The sequence below is a fragment of the Clytia hemisphaerica genome, unplaced genomic scaffold (genome assembly GCF_902728285.1).
Source record: "Clytia hemisphaerica strain Z4C2 unplaced genomic scaffold, Clytia hemisphaerica genome assembly, whole genome shotgun sequence".
Taxonomy (NCBI): Eukaryota; Metazoa; Cnidaria; class Hydrozoa; order Leptothecata; family Clytiidae; genus Clytia; species Clytia hemisphaerica.
In genome coordinates, this window is record NW_027104471.1 from 81,558 (window position 1) to 108,628 (window position 27,071).

At 34.0% G+C, this 27,071-nt stretch overlaps 1 protein-coding gene across 6 annotated transcripts; it reads left to right on the top strand.

The window, feature by feature from the left end:
- LOC136821277 (low density lipoprotein receptor adapter protein 1-like) lies at window positions 1-26,247 on the top strand. Of its 6 annotated transcripts, none has more exons than XM_067077508.1 (9): window positions 1-204; window positions 20,056-20,179; window positions 20,637-20,701; window positions 21,203-21,289; window positions 22,137-22,217; window positions 22,571-22,714; window positions 23,268-23,507; window positions 24,026-24,096; window positions 25,905-26,247. In XM_067077508.1, exons 2-9 carry the CDS (start codon window positions 20,092-20,094, stop codon window positions 26,236-26,238), a joined length of 1,110 nt encoding a protein of 369 aa, XP_066933609.1. In that variant the 5' UTR covers window positions 1-204; window positions 20,056-20,091; the 3' UTR covers window positions 26,239-26,247. The 6 variants fall into 6 exon arrangements, with proteins under 6 accessions (XP_066933609.1, XP_066933611.1, XP_066933608.1 ...); XM_067077510.1 differs by lacking the exon at window positions 1-204 and adding an exon at window positions 1,215-1,278; XM_067077507.1 differs by lacking the exon at window positions 1-204 and adding an exon at window positions 9,519-9,700.
- The last annotated feature ends 824 nt before the right edge of the window (window positions 26,248-27,071 follow it).

Below are 27,071 nucleotides of genomic sequence, written 5' to 3' on the forward strand. Positions count from 1 at the left end.
AAACGATATCACTCTTATTTAAAAACAAAACCTTTAAGTTCCAGGCATTAGCGTTATTATCTTATTCCTTTTTACAGTCAAAAATAAACTAACAATAATTAATAACATTCAAAATGAGAAATCTGGAAGTGAATTTTGTGGAAATGTTGATGGCAAGTCGCTAATGAAGTGTGAATGGAAGCATCAAGATCATGATTCTAAAAGGTATCGATTTATCATTATGCTTTGACATTTTGTTGGCTATTTTCAGTTCATGGCAATTAAGCCCTATAAAAGTTTGGTTGTTGCTGGTTCTCGTATTCAACCGTCTTAAGCCCTTAGTTGAGTTTGCATTAGAGAGCTTTCTCTTACTGATTTGGCCCAGTTACTACAAGACAGTATGACACTTACTACCGTGGTGGTACTGTATTCAGAAGTTATGAAAACAGTTACTACACAGTGTAGTAACTGCTGTTTGGGGGTGTTGCCAAACACTAAAACTAGCACTTTTGGTGTAGTAAGTGCTTATATTTTAATTCTTTTTAAAGAACTTTCAAAATTTTTCACAAAAATGAATTTTTTTGTGAAAAAATTCTTTGTTAAAAAAATATTTTTGTTATAAATGGACGAAAAAAAATTTGAAATTTTTCTCAGACCCAACTTTGAAATTATGCTTTCCCTAAATATCATTAAAATGTTATCAACAGCTGTTAACCAAGTAAATTAAAAGAAAATCTAGCACAAAAATGGCTTTAGGTTGAAAAAAAAATCGCAATTTAGGGTAATTTCGAGCATGTTTTTGATGATATCGCTCAAAAACAGGGGTGGTACCTGGAAATCTTTTCTGAAAACAGTTACTACCAAGGTGTAGTAACTGCAAAGGGTGGTGGTCCTGAAGAAAAGTGTTGAAAAAGCACTTACTACACATCATGTCTTGTAGTAACTGCGTGCCCCCCCCCCTGATTTGGCAGAATTTGAAAGAAATTTTTAGTTTGGAAAGAAAATATCGAATTTGCTAAATTGCACTCGAATTTTGAATCCCAAATATTTTCGCGATCTAATCTTAGATTTTGAAATTCGGTGTTGAAAAGAGAAACAAAACGCGATTACACTGATGTGATATAAATGGTTAGCATTTTTCTTCACACATTTCCTCAAAGATGTGTTAATATTACTTTGCCTTGCAAAAAAAATTATATATCAAGTTCTATCAAAAAAAATCTTTCTCGTTATGTTACTTGGATGGCTACGAAGAAAAAAGACGTGATCGTTGAAGGTTTTGCATAGAGCAGCAACAAGGTGAGGGTTTTCGTGATATGGAAAGCTTTTAATTCTGTTTTGATGAGTTTAAAGATTTCTAATAAAAATATTTTTATTAAGTCTTAATTTCTTCTCAGTTTGGAATCTGAAAAGTTGATCTACAATATTTTCAAATCGTCACACGACTTTAATATCTTCAACTAGACCTAGGTCTTCACCACCCCTTTATATTTCCTCAGAAATTTCGGTTTTAAATGTTTGATTTGGCATCCCTCTTCTGTGACTTAAAGGTTTTATTTTTAAATAAGAGAGATATCGTTTGCTTACTCATCCATTTTAATTCACAAGCTTTTTCACATTGAATTGACACGAATGTGGAGCAAGTTGGTTAGAAAAAGGAAAATAAAAACATTTTTTTGTTTATGTCAGTACAATATTTATCAATAGGAAGCCACTGTCCTGATATGAAATATGTGTCTGATATGAACACTTATGTAAAAATAAAACGTTTAAGATAGCTAGAACTCTTTTTATTAGTCATTCGTATTATATACACATTTTTTTATTAGAACACCTAAAATTTGGCTGAGCCTGGATGTGCTTATTTCTATAGCAATTTTTAGCCTAAAATGTTCTTAAATGCGTTCTTAATTTTTCAGACTACTTTAAATCGACAATATCATGCAAAATAAAGAGCACTTAAAATTGGTAAAATTTGAACAATATTTGACGCTCGATTTTAGAAAATCCATCTCTAAGTTCGGTTAAAACTGCTTGAAACGAGGAAAAAATTGCAGTTTCTTGTCATTTTTTTCCAAACTGAGGCTGGGCATGTTCTTACGATGTTCTTAGTTTTTCGACGAATTTCAGCCTGAATGTTCTTATAAATTGGGTTCAAATAAAAAAAAAAACGTTTAATAAAAGAAGAATTTTAACAAGCTCAACTGAAAGTCAGTTAAGGAGATGTATTATTTTTCAACTTAAAACTTCGATTGAAAATTCACCACATTCAGATTGGATAGAAATCATTCTGTTTATTTAAATAAAATATCAAAAACTGATCGAATTTAATTTTTTTCAAGTTGAAGGATAGGCGTCAGCGAACCTGCTTTGAAATTCTAGAAAGTGTGATTTTTTCGAATTTGAAAGTCAAGGATGGAAAACATTTTCATTTAAAAGTTTGTTCTCAGGAATATGTTGCTATTGATCATGTTTTGATTTGACCTTGATATTTCCCAATGAGGTTAAAGCCTTTGTTTAATATTATGGGGGCTTATAACACATCAAGATGTATATCAGTCTTAAATATTTGTTTGAATTTAGTCAGAGTTTTGTAAATAAGTGTCTTTAGCTTATGCAGTTATGCACTTTTTCCTGAAATAGTGTTCGTTATGAAAAATATATAAAAGAAATGCTGAAAGCCTAGTTTCAGTTGTGGTTCAGTTTTTGATACACTTTTGAAATGTGGTTCACTCATGGTCTGTGTTTTGTGTTTCAGACTTTTAGTTATTATTTTAGTTTTATTTTATAATGAGAAAACTATGCTTTGCTTGTCATCGATTTCAACAAATAATATTGTATTTCTGTATCGTAGCCCATAATAGCTAGTTTATGTATTTTGCATTTTTGAGGATGGTGGATTCAGAGACTGAAGCGATTTGGAATAACCCTCGTTTTGCCCTGCAAAATCGAGGGCGGTAAAAGTGTTTAGGGATCACAATCTTTCTTATGGGCGTTGGCTTATGGTTATATAGTCTTAAATTATAAACAGTTTATCGATATTTGATAACTAGTAAAAAGTAGTAAAAACGGAAACAGTGCTTGGTTACTCCAGTTTCGTTTTTTCGTGTATGAAAAAGGATGCCAATTTGCGTCGGCGGTGAAAACGGTAATTTACTAATGAGAAAACAGTCAGTTTACTTTTTAGTAAGTTTTTTTTGTATCGTGATTTCTTTAATTTCAATATGCTGTTAATTTGAAACCTGGTTGGAAACAACATTTTCTTCCGCCTAGAAATTATAAGTAATTACCTGTTGAAGATATTTTTCGCTTTTTCCAAAATATTGGCCCTTGATTTTTTGAGCATCTTTTATGAGATCCTGCCTCGAAACTGTTAGTTTTGAATCCTTTGGGGAAATAGTTCTATTTTAAACATAGAATCAATTTAAACAGTGAATCTGAGCAATATTTAGTTTAGGTATAAACTTTTTTTTTTTATGATTTTTGTTGGCGACAACAAAAAATCATAAAAATCATTAAAAAAAGAAATAAGTTTATACCTAAACTAAGCAATATTTAGCTATTTCTTAAATGACTATTGCTGAAAATGCAAGCAAATGTTTATGTTGAATCTGATATCTGTCTTCCTTGAGTTCCTCTAGTATGATTCTTCATCAGTTAGTACGCTTCTGTATTCTTCACCCCTTACATAAATCTTTCTGATATTGAGCAAAAACTAACCTTCCTCTACTTTAACAGTTAAGAGTTAACAAACAAAATTGTTATAGGGGGAGGCGTACGGTATTTTGGAATTGCGGAAATCGACCCTTTTCCTTCGGAATTTCGGAAATCGGGCAAAATACCTTCGGTATTTCGGAAGTCTGAAATCGTTTCGGTATCGGAAATCCATGAATTTTTGCTTCGAAATTTCGGTATTATAAAAGTTTTTATCCCCCTTTTTCGGAATTCATACGTGAAAAATCTAATTTAATGAAAAATTAGTCAAAACGAAGAAAAATACCCAAAAAATCGGTATCAGAATTGCAAGTATTTTTTACGGAAGTTCGGAAATTTTGGCAAAATTATTCGGTATTTCGGAAAACGCAAACCTCGTACGCCCTCCCCTTATAGGAAATTTAGGTATTTTTGAATTGTTATAAATTTGAGTGTTGTTATGTTAATTTTATTTTTAAAAACAATTTTAAGTAACGGAATTTGGAATTGAAAGTTTATTTAGAAAACGGATACATTTATGAAGACTTAATGAATGTTGAAATACTCAATTGTCATGAGCTATGAGCACTGATTGTGTCTTTCAGCACTTATGTGATTCAGATTATGTATTTAATGTTTTAGTCAAGTTGCTGGACCACTTTTTTAGAAGTCTTAGTGTGAATCTAAAACTCGTTGGAACTTGTTATATAACAAAGGATTCAGAAAAGTTTTACTGGCCGTTTTATATCCACCTTCTTTACTCGTATTTGGTTCTGTTTGATTCGTAAGATTTATTTGATTGAGGAAAATATTTTTTTTCGGGAATAATAATATATTCTCTGTGCGAGTGAAGCCTGAATCTAGCAGTGCTTCATAATATACATATGATTTTATCTGAAATGCAGATCTGATTAATTGAGTTAAAGAGGTCAGGAGTGGAAAAAGAATTCTTTGAAATTTAACTCTATTGATTGATAATAATCTTGATTGATCTAATCTGTATATTGGATCAAAGCCAATTAGGACTTAGGACAGATTTGATCAATGAGAGAATTATTAATGATTATCTAAAAACGTAGGAAATATAGTTTGAGGAAAATAATGGGATGTCTAAAAATAGTCTGTTCAAAACTGTCTGCCGATGAACTTTAATGTGTCATTGTTCATAAGATCAAACCCTCATGGGAGATTCTTAGTTTACCTAATCTGATGCGAGCAATCAGGTCTGGAATTTCCTGAAAAAATGGTCGGATTATCTTTAACGATTTATCTTTTATGTATGACTCAGGCTTTTTAAACATCAGTAAATACCTATACAACTTTTCGAACGTAGTCGCCAATTGCCGCGCGGGCATTTTTTTATCTGTTTTACGACCCTAAACTCGAACCAAAAGACTGGGACGGTTTTAGGTTGGTAAAACGGACATAAAAATGCCCGTGCGGCAAATGTCGAAAAGGTGTATTGGTATTCACTGCCCCCCCCCCAACTGCACTACTGTGTTCTTGCTTTCGCTGAGGCTATACTAATAACGTAAGTACACTATTAACAATCTTGGAGTAACATGTTTTTGTGGTTTTATGGAGTGATAATTCACCTCTGATTGACGTCATATAACATGCTTTTCTATTAAACAAATTTGCACAAGACAACATTACTGAATCCCACATAACCTACGATACATTTAATTATTACGTCATTAGAATTACAGTGGGCTTTCCTAATTCGAACTAATTCTCAGTTCCTGTCAATGGGAAACCCTTGTAAAATACTCTCTATTATTCGAATGTCTCTGTAATTCGAACTTCCCGTTCGAGCTCGAATTAGAGAGAGTCAGGTGTATCTCTTATTGCTGTGGTATTACAGTATTATAGTCGAGAGCTGATTAAAAAGTCTTACTCCAGTTGTTTTAATGGCTTGACTTGATTCTCGTTTTGAGAGGAAATATGGGTCTTTGACCAATTTTAAATACCAAAAGTCTACTTAAGCCGAACCTCTGTTGATGAAACAAACTGATCGTTTGCATTTACTTGTTTTTTGTCATAATTTTCTCAATTTAAATGAGTTCAGTATTTTCAGTATTTTTCGATAAGCCAACCAGAACGTCATTCTCCGAGTCTTAGTCTATTTAGTACACGCTTTTTTTTATAAGAATGGTGTAAAATCCATTTCATCATGGATATTCTTAACTTTTTTGGGAAAATCATCCTAAATTATCATTACAGCATTCTTAGGTTAGGATCCTAATTCAGACTAGAATTTAAGACTAACATTTAGTACATACGTCCCAATCATAAAATGACATTTTTGTGAAAAAAGTCAGCCTTACTTGGGGATAATTGACAGTTTATAATTGAAAATGCTCTTAAAATGACATTCTTAGCTTCAGCAGCAAAATTCCATGATAGTGATATTCTTAGCATGTTTCTATTTTTTTGGCCATTTTCATCATGGAAATTCTTATAAAGTGTGTGTATTCTTATAAAAAAAGTGTGTATATCATTTTTTGATTTTATTGCAAATTACCAAATTTTATTGGAAAAAGGTTCCAAAAGAAGATTCATTCCAGTACTCAGCGGACGTATAGTAATTGTCACTCTCGGATTACCAAAGTTGTTCTTAACCGGTGAATCAGCTGTTTTGTTATGGTCAATAAAAACCAATCGGAAGTACATCACTAGTTCTTTTGTATGTAAAACATACCCTTGAGAAAACGATGCCGCTTCTCTCAGTTAGATATCCACATAACGGCGACAACCAGGAAATTGCATCGGACTAACAAAGACAGCATGCTTTGTTGTGACTGCATGTGGCTCCACTTAATGACCCAACCATTCGAGACATTGGTGTCTAGGAATGTCTTAATTTTGGTTACACTACAATATGGTCAGTAAAGCAACTGTTCTAAAAAAATCAAGGGATTCGGCGACAGTGGTCTGGATATTAAATTATATTTGAAATTTTGGAAACAACATCAACGCCTAGCCAACTAAATTTTGTTTTAAAATGATTTTCGAGGACCAAACCAACACTATTTAATGCCTCGTGTTATCGCCGTACTTACCTTGTTAAGACCTAATCTAATGTATATCTTAATGGAAATTGTCATTATTAACTACATATGTTGTGTGTGTCGGTTTATCGAAACGAGACGAACTTATGCATGAGAAAAATTAATATTGCATCATGATTAATGCTGTCACATATACAAATGCCGGATCCTTCTCATCGAACCCGGATTTCCATACTTTTTAACCACAATTTCTAATTTCGTTCCAACAACGTGTGTTTTGTTTATCCATATATGGTGAAATAGTTTGAGCTCCGATATTACGTTAATCGAATACCTTCAGTATACGCTACAGCCTTAACTTACCTGAACTTTTATTACTGCACGCACACGGACCAAAACTCAATCTTTTTTACGGCTTGGGATTTGAATTCCATTGTTTTCGAGCCAGAAAATTCAGTGGGGATGGAAAATAGCACAATATTTTACAGCGAGGCTTTGCTTATGATTAGTTTCATCGGGCATAGGCGAAGCGAGATACCCTGCAAAATTTATGAGGGAGTGCAGACGTTTATGACATATTCATTATCTTTTGATAAAACAAAGACAATAATTACAGTGTCGTAAAAACCGCTCTCATCCATAAATTTTGCAGGGTATCTCGCTACGCCTATGATCGGGGACAAAAATCAGAGTATATTCTGCCTATTTTTCCAGAGGAAAGGGGTCCCAGTGGGTCTGTGGGTCTGTGAGAAAGGGGTGCTCACACCCGTGTTACTGTACAGACCCGATGGAAACTTAATAAACCAGCTGCACTGGAAGCTCCGGCTAAAGAGATTAAAAGATGTGAAGGATGAGTTTGTTGAGTTATTTGTGTTAGAACGTTGCCCACAAACTACTAATCAGAAAGCAAAGTAATAATTCTATTGCAGAGCGAGTATGAGAAATAATCTTACCAAATAAATAAATCAGCTGGAAGTTTAGCTCTTCTAAATGATTGCCTAAAGAACCAACCCAACACCCCGCCCGCTCATCCTCGACTAAAAAGTACAAATTGGAGCTAAAGGAGATAAACATTTAGAAGTCAATATTTCCAAGTTCTTATAGTTATAAATTTATGTTTTTCTAAACTTGCCAATAGATAAGCCATGATGCGCCGTTGATTGATTTGATTATCCGGATATAATTTCCGGGAGAAAAATAGCCTAGAAATTAGAGGCCACGGCTTTTAGCTAAGCATTATTCTGAATTGGAATAATACTTGGAGGAGAGTAGGATAAACCAAATAAAATGGTACAATAGTGTGTATGTAATAGTGGTATGTTTGGAAAAAAAACACAAAAAACACTGAAAATTTCTCCGATCTTGTTCAAATTTACACAGGAATTGTGTTTTAGTATCCTTTACTGAATTCCTACAGTCGTATGTTTGAAAAGAATCTGTATCGGGTTTGAAAAATCAAAAGGAACGGTCGCCAGCCGTGATGAAATTACGACAAAGTCCAAAAACGATCATTTTCAGCCATAACACTGTGAAAATTTCTCCAATCTTGTTCAAATTTACACAGGAATTGTGTTTTAGTATCCTTTATTGAATTCTCATAGTGAAATGTTTGTAAAAAATCTGTGTCGGGTTTGAAAAATCAAAAGGAACGGTCGCCAGCCAATTTGGTGATGAATACGACAATAACAAAGTCCAAAACAGGATCATTTTCAGCCATACACATAACACCACAAAAACTACTCAGATCATTTTCAAATTTACACTGTAATGTTGTAATTTTAGTATTTTCTTTTGAATTCCAATGGCTGTGTGTTTGAAAGTTTCATTGTCAAGTTACAGAGTTTTATGGTTTTGTGCGTCTAGAAGAGAAGTTAGCCATATGCAAGATTTAAGCACTCGATCAGCTGACGATTCATGGCCAAAATTTCTCCAAAGTCTTTTCACATTGTTAGAGAACCATCATGCATCAAACTTCTCATAAATCATGTCCAAAACATCATGAATAATGATGAAAATGATCAATTTTTCACTGAGATTTGCCCATTCGCTACCCGTTTTTATTAAATCGGAATAGATCATCGGATTAGATAAACAAAAAAAAATGTCTTGACCGTTGTTGTGGGAAGAGAGAATTAAAGGCTCCTAGGCCGGAGCAATAAACTGGAAAGCTGGAGGAACCACTGAACTATCAATAGACCTTATCGGAGTTTTTGATTTTTCTAAAAAAGCGATGCATTGTGGGATTGTTTCGAGTGTATTACAATAGAATTCCCTCGAGGAATTCCTAAGAGATTTCTATTGTAATACACTCGAAACAATCCCAAATTTTCCGATAGTTAATTTTCAAGCGCTTTCAGAGGTTTACCATGCGCTGTTATCAGATCCAAGCTACTGAGGCATTGTTTTGTAATGACCACAACAATAACAATTAAAAAATATATGATACGAAAAGCAAGGTAGAATTGGATTCAAATTGTTCACATTATTTTGAAATTTACAAACATTTTTCACAAAATATTCCCATTGTCATTTTTTCTAAAAATAAATCAAAATAAATAACCCCTTGTTACATCACACAGAAGCATGATCAAAATATATTTTTCTTTCTCTTTTATTGAATAGATGCTATTTTGTTACGGATTTCTTGCCAATCATTAGCTATTACCTTCCTATATATTTTATGATCTTGGCTTGTGTTCTAAATGCCAGCTACTTGTAATTATCTCTAAGGAAAAATAAAACCTACATCCTGTAATACACACTTCCTTGAATCATTTCATTTTAAGCCAAAATTATAAGTATTGCCATAAAAAACAGTTTTAGGTAATTTAATTTGCAGTTGACAGTGAAGGTGTGTACAGCTGACAGACGTTAGAGTTGTGTTTAAAACTAATTTTTGTGTTTATAAAATCATCGACTTTTGTGCTGTGGTGAAGTTTGTTTAAAATTCTTTTCGTCGAACAGTGGTACAGCGAATTTCAAGACTCGCGAATAAAAAGAATACTTCAAGTACTATGGTAATAAAATAATTCGAATTGTTTTATGGTTTTTATACGAGGTAGCAATAGAATTCATAATAGATTGTTATGAACTTATAAATGTGTCAATTAAGAACTGACTTGGGATATAATTTTTGATCTTGACTGCTAGCATTTTTGTGGCTGTTTTTTTACGTCGCAAAGCTACCTACAGGTCAGATTGTGTTTGGTGTTTGATTCTCGTCCGGTTAGTTTGAGTTGGGTGAGTTTTAGGTGATTCCAGGATTTTTTTGTACAATCGATATAAATTAATCGGCAATGCTCCATTGGAACAAAGGATAGGTCGTGTGTTTACCGACTATTGATTTCTCGAAATCTGATAATGAACACATTATTAGTCCGTTAGTCTTTTTTATTGATTGTGAATCAATAAGCTCTAAACTTTAGAGTTTATCTCAGACTCAAAGTTCTAAGAATGGTCTAATAGTAGGGGGAAATTTGTAAAATCGCTCGAATTTTTTAGTCAAAGCACTTGTTATACATTTTTGGAAAGCTAAGGGGTAGGGGAATCAAAATAACTTAGGTGCCAATTTTGTTTCGGACACTTTGGTGTGATTTTCGGACAAAACGACAGTCTCGGGCAAAAATCATAGGGTGAAAAATTAGTGAAAATTTTAACTTGAGAAAACGGAGACCTGTTGTATATTTTTGGAAAGCTCTCAAAAAATTAAGATTAGTGATATATTGCGAGTATAGGTGATTTCTTTACCTAACTCGAGATTTTAATCCTTAAAAACAGTGTTTTTCAGTGTTTTTCAGCCAGAAACAGCTGTTTTGTCCAGTTTTAGCGCTTTCGGAAGCTCAATATCTCGAGTTAGGTACTGAAATCACCTATACTCGCAATATATCACTAATCTTAATTTTTTGAGAGCTTTCCAAAAATATACAACAGGTCTCCGTTTTCTCAAGTTAAAATTTTCACTAATTTTTCACCCTATGATTTTTGCCCGAGACTGTCGTTTTGTCCGAAAATCACACCAAAGTGTCCGAAACAAAATTGGCACCCAAGTTATTTTGATTCCCCTACCCCTTAGCTTTCCAAAAATGTATAACAAGTGCTTTGACTAAAAAAATCGAGCGACCTCAAAAAAACGAACAAATTTCCCCCTACTATAATATACACCACAAAGACAAGAAAAATATTAAAAACTACGAAATTTGCTTTTCTTCCAAATGGGGAAATCATGAGTGTCACGAGCATTATTAAGTTGTTGAATGACAATCCTGGGCGCTCTCCCCTCCCTTCGGGTAAAGAAAAGGGAGCCTTCTGATCGCCTCCAACGGTGGTCGTAAACCTATTATTCAGTTGTTGATATTGTATTGTACTTTGTCAAAGGCAAGTTCAGTATGAAAGCTAGTGAGTAATAGTTGTCCCCGCATCGAAAGAGAAATTCGAAATAACAAGGGAAGAAAACGGGGGATGTCCACAGATATCTGTAAAGCCCGAAGGGCTAGATAGGCAACTTTAAGCTTACTCCAGCAAAAAAAAAAAGTGAAGCAAAAATTTGACTTTTTAAATTTCGTGCCGATGGATAGGATCTAGCATTTTAATTGTTTTCGGAGCGCGAGATCAAAAAAATTAGGCGGCAAACGCTATTTCGCATCTCTCAAACCAGTGAAATTGCTTGTTGTCACGTGATTTCTTTGGTAGGAAATCCTACCAAAACTTGCTTCACTTTTCAATAAAGGCCGCAGATCTAGCCCTTTGGGCTTTACAGATCTGTGAGGATGTTGCGTCGTCAGCTATTACGTAGTGACGTGTAAGTCGTTAACATTTTTTTATAAGAACACAATAAGACTCGATAATGTTCTTATTTTATTGGCACTTTGGGCTTTAGATTATTCTTATCGTGTCCTTAATTATGAGGCAAAAATCAACTATTCCAAGCTTGATAACCTATTTTTGCATATTTGGCCCTTGCATTCACTAACAATTGAGCCATTCCAGACTCGACGCTATTGTTAAATAGATCTTATTTTGGCATTTTTGAGCCATATCATTCTTATAAAATTGGGATGTTCTGGAGTTTTTATAAGATACTTCAGTAATTGGTCATTTGAAGTAATTAAAATGACGCATTCTTTAGAAAAAGCAATAAAATTGTTGTATTACTGGTTAACGACCAACCAAATCAAGAAAGAGCTTATAAAAACTCCAGCTTGTCCCATAGTCCCATAAAATTACTAATGTAGAAAAAGATAGATATTATACTTTGGGTAGAACAAAACGTGATTAAAATTATTTCTTACAAAAAGTTCGTTCAGGCAATGACGCATAATCTTGATACCTTTCATAATACGGTTAAGAATGCTTTTCATGTATGTTAATTAACTCTTTTATTAAGATATCATTATATCAAAGAAAAGTTAGTTTCGTATGCTAATGGCTATTAATGAATGCCTACACTTCAGTTATTATTCAATTTTCTTGTGTGTATCGTGAAGTCTTTGGTGAAGTTTTTGGTTTTACAAACACATTCAAGAAAGAGAAGTTGTTGTGAATTTTTTAGTTTGAAGGTTTACGTGGAGCAAAATTTGAAGATTCTACTTTACTGTCTAGGTATTTTTATAAGCTTTGCTTTTTTTGAGTAAAAAGTTAACTCAAGCAGTTCGATTCTCAAGATTTTTTTTATCGAATTTGAAAATTCAACTTCTCACTTCTGCAATACACTTTTTTTTATAAGAACCAAGTAAACTTTTGAAGAGGCTTAGCTGCTCTTTTTTTGACACTTTGAGCCTCAAATGATTCTCATCCTGTTCTTATTTGTATAGTGAATTTAAGTTATTTAGGCATTATACCCAATTTTTACTACTTAGCCCTGAATTGCTTGAAATTTAGTAATTCCAGGCTCAGAGTTGTTCTTAAATTGTTCTTATTTTTTGACAATTTTGAGCTTCATTGTTCTTAAAAAATCGTTTTTATAAAAAAGTGTGTGAGGTTTTTCCTAGAGTTTTTTTGCCAGAATAAAAAAAAAGGGTCGAAAGATTTTATGAAATGCTCTGGCCATTATTAACAGGATTATGTTTAGGGAAAATCTTCTTTTCTTATCCCCTATGTAACTTTATTGTACTTTAAAAATCCCCATTTTCTCTGTTTGAAAAATCGGAATTATCTTCCTTTTCGCAGCTTCTTCATACGGAACTTTTTCACAAAATCTTCTCACTTCATTTTGAATATAATATTATGTATTTACACAGATGAAATTTGAAAATGTGATGAAATAATGTCTTTTCATTTATACGAGATATTTGTAATCATAAAATCGATCAGTCTTTAAGAAAGATTTGTAGATATGATGAATTTATCAAATTGGGCGAGTGTTGAGGCCTTTCGAGGTTTTTTTTAAATATACTTTAATATATAGTAGTTTATATGTACCCTGGGGAGGCCAAATTTGAAAAAACAATTGTTGGGCAAGTATATCTTCTGTTTCTGTTGAGTGGACATTCCCTAAGTAGCTAGGGGGAGATATACTGGAAGAATCTTAAGGTATTTTATTTACTCTTTTTTAAAGTGGGAACGTAATTTGGTTAACTTGGCGTATCCATCATTTTTGTTGTGATTTTTGGGACGGTGGTTGCTCCTGCTAAAGCTTAATCACAGGGGTGTTTTAAACGCTTAAAGGATCTGGGAAACTTCTAAGGAGTCTTAGCTCTCAGCTGACACAAAACGTCGAAATAACGCTAGTTCAACGTTAGATGGACGTTGCTAGTTTGTAGATATCCGTCCTTGATTTAGTCAGAAAATCTGCCGTATACTATCTTCGCTTTCTGATTTGAATGATGGCGCTACGATCTACTCCCCCCATCAGAATTATTAAATGCAAAAAGTAGTTGAGCTCCAGCTTCTGGACTATCCTTGATTCTATCTTTATCAGTGTCGTGTTGTTTCGTCCTACTGCTTAAGTACTAAATACTTTAATTACACGCGCATTGCATTATCCTAATAAAGTCTTCTAAAGTATTTATTTGATGAAATATAAGAATGATGGAAGTTGAGATATCCCTCTTAAAGTAATAGCGTGGCCAAAGTTTAGGGGCTAAATTCGAATTAATGTTCAATTTTGTGTCAAATTGTGGGGCACCTTTTTTACGGCTCTTTAACGTCTGGGGTATGATGCTTTTAGGATTCTTCTCAAATAAATATCATGTTAGCGTAAGTCAAGAGTAATTCCACTTGGATGCAAAAAGAGTGCATGTACTCAATGCGAATGGACTTGACTATTGGTATATTCGTGTTATGGAGTCTGGTTTACAGAGCTTATAGAGAATCAGAAAACTTAAGAGGCTCAACTAAACGGTGTTTTTCCGGCTCATTTTTAGAGTTTGTTATATAATCAAACAGTGTTGTTTCAAGACTCGTGTAATGGTCATTAAAAAATTATGTCAAGACGTTGTATGCCAGCTTGCATGCCAGTTTCGACACATTTTCAATTTTTGAAAGATTTGAATTTATTTCAGGGTTTTTTTTCTAAGCACTTTGAGATGGGACCGTTTTTGTAAACTTCGATTGAATTTCTAATATGCCTGAAAGGGAACTTGCTCAGCAAAGCCGTACATTGACGAAGCTGAGGCTCTTGTTAGTGTTCAGAGGGCGAAGCTCCCAAAAGCTCTTTTCGTGTAAAAATGACAGATACACGTTTTTTATTAGAACACTTAAAATTTGGCTGAGCCTGGATGTGCTTATTTTTTTAGCAATTTTCAGCCTTAAATGTTCTTAAATGCGTTCTTAATTTTTCAGACTACTCTAAATCGACAATATCATACAAAATAAAGAGCATATAAAATTGGCACAATTTGGACAATATTTGACTCTGGATTTTAGAAAATCCATGCCTAAGTTGGGTTAAAACTGCTTGAAAAGAAGAAAAATTGTAGTTTCTTGTCATTTTTTTCCAAACTGAGGCTGGGCATGTTCTTACGACGTTCTTAATTTTTCGACGTATTTCAGCCTAAATGTTCTTATAAACTGGGTTCTAATAAAAAAAAAAAACGTGTATGCGGATTGTTTAAAACTTCCAGCCTGTAGAATCCATCTTTGTTTGATCCTGCCTGGCTGGTACACAACGTTGTTTGACGTTTTTCTATTGTTCACAACATCCATATAACGTTAAAATGAACATTGAAACAACGCTGTATCAGCTAGGTGAGAGAAATCTTAGAAATCTCAATGTGCTTTACCGTAAGTTGGTCTAATGTCGACATCCCTTTTCTAATTTTGACACCTTTCTTTAGAGATAGGAATAATATGAAGGTCAGAATCGCTAATGGAAACTATCTGTTTTTGCTTAGCGATCATAGAAGGAAAATCCCGACCTTCAAATTATTCCTATCTCTAAAAAACTATGATGAGTTATGAAACAGATACAAATTTTGAACTCCTATCAACAGAACAATGGAAGGTTTTTGTCTTCTCGACAGTTTAATAGAAAAGTATTATAACAAGGATTATAATAAGAGTTGACTAAATTCTTATTTTAAACTCAGAGTTTCAAGGTGGCTCCCGGGGGTGGGGGAGGTATTTAGGCAAAATGGGCGTCGGGTATGTAAGGGTCCCCTTTTCACACCATCGAAAGTCCCTCAAAGGGGTCCAAAAATTATTAAAAAGCTATTGAGTCCCTGTAAGGGTTCCAAAATTACGAAAATAAAAGATCTGCTCCCTCCAAGGGTCATAAATTCTTGAATTTTCGACTAAAATTTGAAAGTTTTGAAGGTCACATACTTAGTACCCGTCAAAAATAGACAAAATTTTCGAAATTCAATCTCTCTAAGGGTCGATTTTTGGACTTTTGCTCGGACATACCCGTCATCTCACAAACCTAGTACCTCCCGGTTTGAGTCTCAACGCCAGTGTTCAGTAAAGTAAGATATTTCTAGATAAACTATATAATTTCAACGTAAGAACCCTGTGATTTCAAATTACAAATTGTCGCATCAAAATAAAAAAGCTTTAAGTTCATTTTTGTTGTTTTGAGAAAATCTACTTTAAATTATTTTTCCTTAAATCCTGAAAAACCATTAACATTTGAAAAAAGTTAAGTCCAAAAAATCGATAAAAAATGGGGTGTAAAGCATCGGTATGGTTATAACTCAATTTTCCAGAAAATGGACTTAAAGCTTTTTATTTTGATGTAAAGAAATTCTCGACTTGAAATTTAGGCCAAAAGATTGGAGGTTTTACTCATGACAATAAAGTGTTTTTACTGCCGCCAAAAAGGTATTCTCACATTTTTTTAGTTCGTAATTGTTATTAGGCTTTAGCCAGATTTCAAAAGTTCTTATAAAATTGTTCTTGTAAACTTACGAAATTTTACTTCACTTTTTTAACAAACCGCAAGTGTTTAGATTGGGAAATAACAATCAAAAAAATATTATTTATCACGTTCCCTGCTGAGCATAAATTTGACAAAAGTGGGGAAATTTCATAACCATTTTTTCTTGAAAATGATTAGTATAACCAAGATGTCACATCACGTTTTTTCAAAGTTCTTTTAACGTTATTCGAATGTCATTCGGAAATGAGAAAAGTTCCATTTTTTATCGCGGTTTCAATTCCTATTTTTCTAGATAGAAAGACAATTTTTTCTTACTCAAGTCTAAAGTTAGCCTGCGTTTTCCTTTCGCCATGTGTTATGCTTCCCTAGTGAAGCTTGGACGCCTCATCAATCTTTCAACATTTTTACTTTAACAATCCTTTTCATGGGAAATAAAATCATAGTTTTTCCAGTAGACTCATTGATTCGTATCTTTTTGCTGAGAAAAATATTAACAATTCCATTTTTCTCAAAGAACCAGAGATCTTACAAAAAAATTATCAATTTTAATTGGGGGTGACTTTTGATGGGGCTTTTCCAGAAAAAACGTATACTCCCTGTTGAGTAGGGCCATCCCTCTGTGGCTGGAAATGCTGTAACCCCTCTGTAATACGCTCTTCTCGAAATGCATAAATTTATTGTTGTCCTCGTTTTCAAACAGATTTCATTACTATAAAATTACATATTCACAATTATAATTGTGTCGTTTAAACCTCATGAGACATTTTGAATTTCAAGTACTTTTGTTTTAGAGTTAATGTTCGCCTTTTGGGAATTTAAATTGGTTTAAATGTATAATTTCATAGCAATAAAATCTGTTTGAAAACGAGGACAACAATAAATTTATGCATCTCGAGAAGAGTATTCTGAATTTTAGTAGGATTTAAAAAGCTACCCCCATGGAATTGCAGTTATTTTTGACAGATTTTTGTATCTCCCTATGGAATTCCGCCACATATCAAACCTTACCACCTTGGAATGGAAATGGATCTCCTCAACAAGCTCAGACTATTTTGATGTGATTATGAGATTCTTAACCTTCCCTAAGCGCTACCTCCTTTCTCATCTTATGCGATGGTAACCAATAATACCAAGGGCATTCTATACGCTCTATGCTCCTCAGATCACTAATTTCGGCAACTAATTCCCTTCTTTGTTTTGTATTACAAAATGTAGTATCTTGAATGACTTATCTTAACTCTGGTATACTATAAAGGTTTTATTTTTACATAAGTGTTCCCGTTTCATATCAGACACATAATTTATATCAGTGTCTGCCTAATGGTTATATTATGCTGATTTAAGCACAAAAATGTTTTTCTTTTCCTCTTTCTAACCAATCTTGCTCCACATCTGTGTCAATTCAATGTAAAAAAGTTTGTGAATTAAAATTGATGAGTAAGCAAACGATATCACCCTTATTTAAAAACAAAACCTAAAGTAATTATAATATTAAGTTTTGATGAAACAAATTTATCAGTTAAGAAAACATTTTCCCTGTAAGTTTCCTTAAATACAAGTTTTTCTTTATAAGAACTATTTCAAAAGAAAATTGTCCTTGAAATCGGGTCTGAACGTAATGATAAGAACAAATTAAGAGCAATTTTGAGCCTAGAATTTCATATATATTCAAGAAAATACGCGCTTTTTCAGCCTTTGTGTAAAGAAGCGTACCAATATGTAGTTAGTAAATGCCCCCAGCGGTTTGCGTGAATGGACTTTTTCGCTTGCGTCAATGCGTGAGTTGGAAAGCTTTGCGTGGACAAAAATTGCGTGAATTGCGAGAAAATATTGCGTGAATGCGTGAATTTGGGGGAAAAAATGAGTGATCGTATGAATTGAAGGTCTGCTGGGGGGGGGGTGCTCGTAAATGTATCAATAACATTTTTAAAGAACATTTTACTTGAGTTTTTTGAAAAAAATAGAAAACTGTTGATACTTGCTCAAAATCTGGTTTTTACAAAAAAGAGGATATATAGGTTGTTGACAACATTGACGTTATCTTCCTGATCAAGGAAAAGAAAGAAAGAGATCCTTTTGTTTTTGTTTCCCTATTTTCGTTGTTTATAAATAATTGTTGTGATCACGAAAGATTTGTTTAGTTTGTCCTTGCTCGTTCTACATCACAAACAAACAAAGATTATGTCACCTGTAGTTTAGTGGCTTAGTTTGATTTTAAGATTTCGTAGATTGATTTACTTGGTCATCAAGTTCTCCGAAATTTCCATTTTGTGGTTGTATAATATTCTTGGTTTCATTTTTTGTTATTCAAGATGTCTACTGCGGTATGTTTTTGTTTGCTTTTTATTTTTTGCTGCCTTATATAAGAGGACCCCCAAGAGGTTTTCGTGATGGCGTGATAGGGCTTTTTTCCTAGCGTGATTACGTGATTTGGAATTTTATTTTTCGTGATTGCGTGATCAAAGGTCAAAATATGATCGTGATTTAAAAGATTTTTGAGCCGTGATGCGTGATTTGGACTTTTTCAAAGAGATGCGTGATTATCAAATTTTTTTGCTGATTTCCGTGATCGTGATTGAAGTCAAAAAATTGCGTGATATCGTGATCAGAGTTACCGCTGAGGGGAGGGGGCTCATAAAAATGTGCTGTTTTAACCTTTGTGTGTGCAGTCTGACCTTTGTCGGCTGTCATTTGTCGGCTGTATGTTTCTTGAGGAGCTTATCTTTTGGTATGTTGATTAAAAATCCAGGTAAATCATAAAGATTGTTTTGGGCTGTACCCGATTAACAAGCATTTGTAAAATTTTTTAGTTGTTTAATTAATCTCTGATTACTCTTTCATCGACTGTTTTACTTGCTATTATTATTTTTCTTCGTGCGAAAGTTTTGTCTGGTGTCCTCGTTAGACTTTTCGTTCTTAAAAAATATTTCACATATCAAAGCAGCTTTTTTTTCCATAGATACATACAAAAATGTTGAATGAAGAACAGAACTTTGAGGCGTTTCAAGTATTTCACTGAACAAAATTAAACTTCCCAGAACAGGCTAGTTCAGTAGCGACCCAGCAATGTCAATTGAATATCGTTCTTTATTCTATTGACTATGGAGCCAGTGCTGGCTTTATCTTAGGTTTCCTCCTTTAATGCTAATCAATCTAATCGAAATTCTGTGAAAAGTCTTTGAATCCGTGGATAACATTTTTGAGATTTAATCAAATTAGAATCGATCTCAATCGCTAAAAGTCTGTAGATTTTTATCAATAACATCATTTCCATTCTTTTGCTAATGACTGTTGCACCCGTTTTTTTATAAGAACATCCCAAACTTTTGAAGCCTGCTGATTTTCTTAACTTTCTGAGTTCAAAGCCTAAAAATTTTCTTAACATGTTCTAGACTGGCACGCCAGTCGGGCTGGAACGGTATCACGCGGGAAAAGTGAGCGTAGGAGTTAGGTAAGCGTAGGAAGAAATTTTGTCGGCGGCGAGGGCTGAAAGCTGTTAATCAGCAGCCTCTCACCAACTTTTGCTCGCTCTCCTACGCAGCTCCTATTCTAGCAAACGCCCGCCACCTTTATGTTCCCGCCCTCTGACATGATAAATTAACAGACTAGTATGCTAGTCTAAACATGTTCTTAATTTCACAATTTTGTGAGTATTTTGTGCAATCTTCTATGAAATTGGTTGTTTTAGATTCTGCAAAGAAAAGTTTGTTTTCCTATATAATTTGTTCTTAAAAAAATGTGTACTTATAAAGAGACTGATTGCATTTAAATAATCAAACAGTACTATTTTAGTCCAGCCTTTGGTGTTCGTGTTCTGTACTTGTGTATTAAACTGGGTTAAATCTCAAGAAATTTTCACCTTATTCGGGTAGGAACACTATAGCTGGTACTGACAAGTCTTACAAATATTGATATTTGAAATTTTTGACCTAACACTTTATGAAACCAAAAGTTTTTAGATTATTTTTGAAATGTTTTTAACCAAAAATAGTATTTCGTGCATATTACTTTCGGCAAATGCACAATTTTACACAGATCTTTCTTTCTGTATCGTTTCAGGGGCCACAAAGAAGAAGATCTAGCGTTGGGATAGCTATGGATTCATTGAAAATCGCTGCTAATAAAGTCAAGAAAAGCCCTAAAGCTTTGAAATGTAAAATTGATAATGCTCTCAACAAGGATAGTAAGTGATCCTTTGTATTTTTTTTGGTCTTTTTCCTGTCAAGAAAAATTTCCTGAAATTTCAAATTTGTGTTCCTCGTGCGTTTTCGAGTTATGAAGACCACACTGTAAAAATCTTCTTGTTTTATCACCGCTAGTCAGAAGATTCTCACTGCTACCGGGTCGTTGAGACAGGGTTGTTAGAGAATCTCCATTCGTTGGTTTTCAGTAGCAGACTATATTCAGGTCTGTTTCATTTCTTAGTACAGTGGTTGAATAACTATCGGATATCGAACATTGTCGGGTCAAAAATCATAAATTTCAAGCAAAAGCAACCTTGTCCGGTCATTTTGACCGCCCCACTTGAAATCGTTATCTTCAGCCAAGGTAGAGGTACCTTCGAATTTCTTCTAGCTGTTCGCAACATTCTTAACAAGTCTCGGTATTATCTTAACCTAATCATCATTATTGTTTTTCAGAATTGACAGACAACTGGATTCACAACCGTGAAAATGTTCAAAATGGCGTCGTTTTTAATATGAAGGTATTTATGGAATTCTTTGTTTTCGATTTTTCTTTAATTCTTATATCAGTTACATTATATGAAAAGGAAATCTTTGTGAAAGTATCACTATAGTAGTGAAATGTTTTCGGAAAGCAATTGGAAATCTCTTTTCAATTCTGATTTCATTTCTTTCGAATCTGTTTTTCCTCTTACTCCGAATGACATATAATAAATTCCAATATGATTTACTCCAAGGTCATATATAATAATTTAAAGCCAGGCCAATGCTATGCTATGCCTAACCTAGCCAGGTATACATCAATGATTTCCCACTGAACTGTTAGCGCAAGCTAGAATTAGAACTAGAGTCTACTTCTGACTAGAATTTGCTTTCAGATGATTTTTAATTGAGTCCAGAGATCCACCAATAAGTGCCATCCAGTCTATCATAAAATCATAAGTGGCCATCAAGCTAGCTATACCCTAGCCTCATAGGTGAAATAATTTCCAAAGAAATAGGCATTTTTTCTCCACCCATAGGTGTTGGGCAAAAAAGTGGCGACAACGGCACAAGGGAAAGGATGTACAGATGACGCAGTCAAAGAAATGGTCCAACAACATAAAGTGGTAAGAATTGTGTAGCTGTGGTGTTCTTCAGTGGGCGGTGATGTGATAGGGCGGAGAAGGTTATTTATAATAAGATGGGTGGATGTCTAAACTTTTGACGTCAAAAATGTTTTGAAACGAATGTTCTGAACACAATGAGCGTACAATAGACGATGTGGACAACAGATCCTTTTCATTTACCACCTGACTTCTGTCGCCCAGTTTTCTTTGGGTTATCCTTTTTTTATAATTTTTTTTTTAGACCCCATATATTATGATATTGCTAAATGTTTTGAAGCTTAGTCAACAGAGTAAAAAAAGCATATTTTCCACATACCAGACTTACAGTATAATTTGGTATCGCGATAATGAAAGACGATAAGAAAAAAAACTTCATTTCCTTAAAAGGAAAAATTAAGTTCAGTCACATGTTGTTATTTCAAAGGAAGGAAAAACTTAATGAGCATCTAATGACTGATAATTGGGAAAGAGCATTTTCATCCTGATGCATCATGCGAAGGGAGGGAAATGCGTCATTTAAATATACAGTATCCTTTTTACATTAATTTCGGTGCCTCATCTCTGTTTTCGTTCCTTCATACAACAGCTTGTTAATTAGTCATTAAAATGACTAGTAATTAATCAATCCCTCTATAAATGGGTTCTCATAACAGATGTTAATTAGTTTTTTATATGTATCGAACTTCCTCTTACAAGTATTTGAAGTGCGCAGAAGGAATACCCAAAAAAATCCGTAAAACAAAAATAAAAAAAACTGTCACTTTTATATGAAGGTACAATAGTCAATTACTGTCCCTGAACCCAGATTCTCTTTTGAGATTTAAATATTTCTTTTTTTTTCTTACAGAAAGGCAAAACGGAGAAACTATTGAAAGTTTCAATGAGGGTGGATAGCAAGAAAATGATAATTCGAGATCTTGTTACACACGTATGTTTCTTCTTTTCATTTCATTTCATTAAAATATTTTGATTTTTTTTAAACCCCCGGTTTGCTTTTACGTATTGTGGTCTGATCTGATAAACATTGTCATAGTCGTCGTCTCGTCGTGAACCAAAAAATGGTCTTGATTCATCACTGTCAGGGGAGATAAAATCAGCTAACAGGCTTTTGTTACCACTCTGCACAAATTGATGGAAGGTAATTTTAGTCAGGGAAAGTTTTAGTCACATTTTAGTCATTTTTCCCGATACACAAATTCCTACCGATTGTATTCTTACCACGTCCAGCCCTTTAATGGGAGTTATTATTGCTTTATTTTAATATGTTATTGTTTTTTGTAGGAATTACTCGAAGATGTTCCAGTCAATAGAATCTCCTATTGTACAGCTGATCCGAATTTCCCAAAAGTCTTTGCGTTGATTGCACGAGAACGAGGTTCCAAAACACTTTTCACGCATGCCTTCTTAACGAACAAGAAAGAAATGGTAAGTAAATTAGCCGAACTTAAGTTTCATCATCTCTAATTTCAGACAAAGATCTTATCACTACTTCCATTAGCTTGCATACAGTCAACTCTCTCTAATTCGAATTTCTATTATTCGAATCTCTCTCTAATTCGAACTATACTGTTTGTGCCCTCAGTTAAGAAATAGTATAAAATACTTTTTCTAATTCGAAGAAAATTCCTGGTCCCTTGAAGATCGAATTAGAGGAGGTAACTGTATTATAGGCTTGTAAACAAAGCCTCTTGTAGCACTGTTTGTAATATATAACAAACAATAACGGAAAGGGCAAACATGAACGTATAGATAGGTGCTTCGAGAAAAATGACGACAGTGTTGTTTCCGAATGCAGTTGGTGAAGACGCGTGTTGGCCTGGGAATCTGAGATGACAAATCTAGGTTACAAAAGTAGATCTACTGCTCCATCAATCTAGAGAAAACAGTGTCCCCTTGATAGTCATTTCGGTACGATTGCAAAAAAGATTGCATATTATCGTGAACATATTTCAACCAACCTTGTAACCTTTGTGTTCAGGCTGAAGCAATCGCATTAACAGTGGCTCAAGCGTTCACAATGGCTTACGAGGAATGGGATGAAAAATCGAAAGAAAGACAACGCGAAGTTGAAGATGAACAAGCATCTGATGCGCTAGAATTATATAAAGATCTAGCGTCGGAATCACCGAAACCCGATTCTAATCCATTCAAGAAGGAAGACCAAGAAGATGATTTCAATTTCATTTCAAGTTCACTGGCACCAAGAGTTCAAACCATCGTAAGTTGTTTTTCAACTTTTTTTACGCTTCGCTAATTTAATATATCCCTGTCTCTTAGCAGTGAATGTTGGAAAACCAATAGGCTATTTCACAATCGAAATGGATTATGGGTAATCAGTACTGATTGCGCCTCCATAACGGCTTCCCGTTGGCTAGACTCAAAAAATCTTCAAAAATTTTCAAAACTTTGGACCAATAGGAAATCGTCATTAGCGCGCAGTGTTCCTGATCACCCATTACGCTTTGCGCCTGTGAAATGGCCTATGGAATATCTGAAACTCAGTTTCTTTTAAATTCGAGTAGGTAGGAAGACCAAAATGTCGTTGAATTTCATAGAAATGAGTAGTTCGGCATACTAGACAACTAATATAGACGTATTATCGCATATCGATTGTTTTATGATGGATTATAAACTTATATACTTATAGACTTCATGATATGAGATATTTCAGAAGAAAACAGACTTGACTCGAATTCTGCTTTTTTCCACTAACATTGAGTTCTTTTTCATCATTAGGAGATAGTGGAACCATTGGATAACGAAACACATTCAGATGGTGCTTCATCGGACGATGATGAATTCTCAAGGTCAGTAACAGCAAAAGAAACCTTCCTCTTTTCGCACCGGACACATTTGCGCCCGGTCTCAAGAGTTCCCGTAATGTAACACCGGACAGTTGTTTCTGTCGTAACTTGATAATACTTTTTGGCACAGGACAGTCCGGAGCGTCGACAGGGTCATTTGGGTCAAATAAGGATTTTAATTACAGAGTGATCGACTTCAATTTAACAGTGAAATACTAATTTATACGTCCGTAAATTTAAACAGACCTGATATCTACGGAAATTTCAAAATTCATTGCCGTACTAGGCTACAAGTTATACGGTAAATAGACTTTGGTACTAAATTGTTGGAGTGTCTTGAGACTCGAACTAATTTTTGAATCGCTAGTGAACATAGATATAACCGTGCCAGAAATTCATTTAGAAGTACAAAGTGCATAGCTGTGACTTTGAGACGATGGTGTCTTTCCTATACTTAACCAATTTTGTGAAAAAGCAACTCCAAGAATTGTTCTATTCCATTCGTATATTATAAACTTTGTACAGTATGTGGCCCCCAAAACGGCGATCAAATTTGAAATTTCTCTCAAATCTAGAGGAAAAGAGGTTTTACAAAAATTTTTGCTGTATGAAAACCTTTAACATCTCTACTTTATTTCCTGGTAGTTCTTTTTCAAAATTTTCAATTTCAACAATATTTTTCAATCGCTTAAAGATAGGTAGCTTTTTTCTAATGGCCCCCAAAACGGAGGTTTGAAATTTTAGCGATTTCTCGAGATATCTTTAAGATATGAATACAAAATTTTGACCATAGTTTTGAAATATGATTTAGAGGGTTTTGGGCATAAATTTATTTGATAGAATTTTTACAGTATACCCCTGGTTGTCAAAATGCAGGTTTGGGGCCCCCAAAACGGAGGTGTAGTTAAAATCAAATTATTAAGCCCAGTGGTAATAGGGGGAAAAACTATGAACATATTTGTGTTTCCCCTTAAATTTACGACCCGATGGATGTAAAATTTATGATTTTATGAAATATTTCAAGATTTTCGATATTGCAAAGTCCAAACTGAAAATTTAGAAATTTTCAAAATGACAATTTTGATTTAACAACGTCTTAATCAAGTTTTTGAAAACAAATCTCTTTTGAAAATAGTTCCATTCATGTATGGAATAAGCTGTGAAAATTTTAGAAAAAAAGCTTAACTGAAACTGAAAATATTAAGCTTTAAAGATATTTTTCTCCTATGTTTTGCAAAAAAATGACATAATTTGCCGTTTTTGCTGATTCAGCGAAAAATTTTATATATAATGTTAATTTTTTGTTATAAACTATTAACTCAAGGTGATAGGAATAGAATTCCAAGATTTTTTGCTTTTTCTCATATTTAGAATTTGCGGTTTTGTCAATGCTGATTCTAGGGCTCCAAAATACTGGTTGACCTTCAAGATGCTATATCTTTTACCCAGCCTCTAAAGTCACAGATGTATTTGCATTTTCTGAACGGCATTAGGTGTAGAAGGTTTTCTATACCCCGTTTTCATAACTTGTTTTCAATATCCAAGGAGCTAGAGTGAGCTATATGCAATTTTTATCAAATTTTGGTGTTAAAATATTTCCTTTGAACGCAAATATGTTATTTTGAATCTGTCTCAAACCAGCAAAAACATGCTCATTTTTAAGTATAACCATCATTCTTTCAAAATAAACAAAAATCGTTTAATTCTGATAAATCTACAAGTCAGAATCTTCATTTTAATGAAAACCTCCGTTTTGGGGGCCGTCTCCGTTTTGGGGGCCATATACTGTATCATATTCTTTTATTCATCAGACTTGCACGTGACCGTTCAGCTTCAGATTGTGGACGTCTCGATACGGGTCTCGTACGACGTGAAACGTTCAAAGGAAACGTCAGCAATTTCCTTGCCGTAAACGTCACGTTAGCCGACCTCGATCTTGCAAAATCTACGGAAGACTTAACACAGATCTCAACGACACAAATTTCCCCGACCCCATCACCTATCCCGTCTCCTCAACCGTCACCCCGAAGAAACCGAAATCGGGGAAGCAGTAATCCGGGAAGCAGTAATCCGTTTTCGAATAATTTGACATACGAAGCTCCACCAGCAGAACCGAGTAGTGAAGACAATTTGATACAGTTCTAAAAAGAAAGATTGATATTGCAATGTGAATCGATCGTGTGAAAGTGTGTACAATTCATTGAAAAACACAGAGGTTTAAAAAGTCTATTCCAAAATATATAGACAGATTTTAGCTTGAAAAAATTGATTCAGGTCTTTTTGTACAGTCGCCGCTCTATAATTCGACGTTTACAGGTTCCCTTATTCGATGAAATTTAAAGTCCTTGTCAACAAGAAACGACGCTCCCTTATTCGATAAGCTCTCTTATTCGATGAAAATCCAATTCCCCTTGAAGTAGAGAGCGTCAACTGTATTTTGTAAAAAGCTTTTTATCCTTATCATCCGTCATTCTGCTCCAATTTATCATCAATGTTAGTCAACCTTTATCCCGGAGATGGATCTATATTTTTAAAGAATCTGTTTTACAGATGGCATTTATGAAAGAAAATATTTAAAAACTCTTATTATTAATTGATTATTAATTATTATATATCATATTCAAAACAACATATTTTTGTATATAGACATGTATTTTAACTGTGTACTCGAAGAAATAATTATACAACCAAAAGGTATTAAAACTTATCATTGGTGTTCTAAAATACAGGCCTGGCACCCATTATATCACGTGGAAAATGAAATTATCACGCCCCTTGCAAATATTTACCTGTGTATATATAGGTAAATATTATACCTCGAGTACACGTTTTTTTTTAGAAGGAACCTTAACTTTGCTCTGAGCCTGGAGTTCCTTATTTTTACAGAGAATTTCAGTCTCGAAGTTCCTTATCGAGTTCCTTACTACATAGGAAATTTTGAACTTTTTGCCCCTTGAAAGATCAAAATTTGGTCAAAT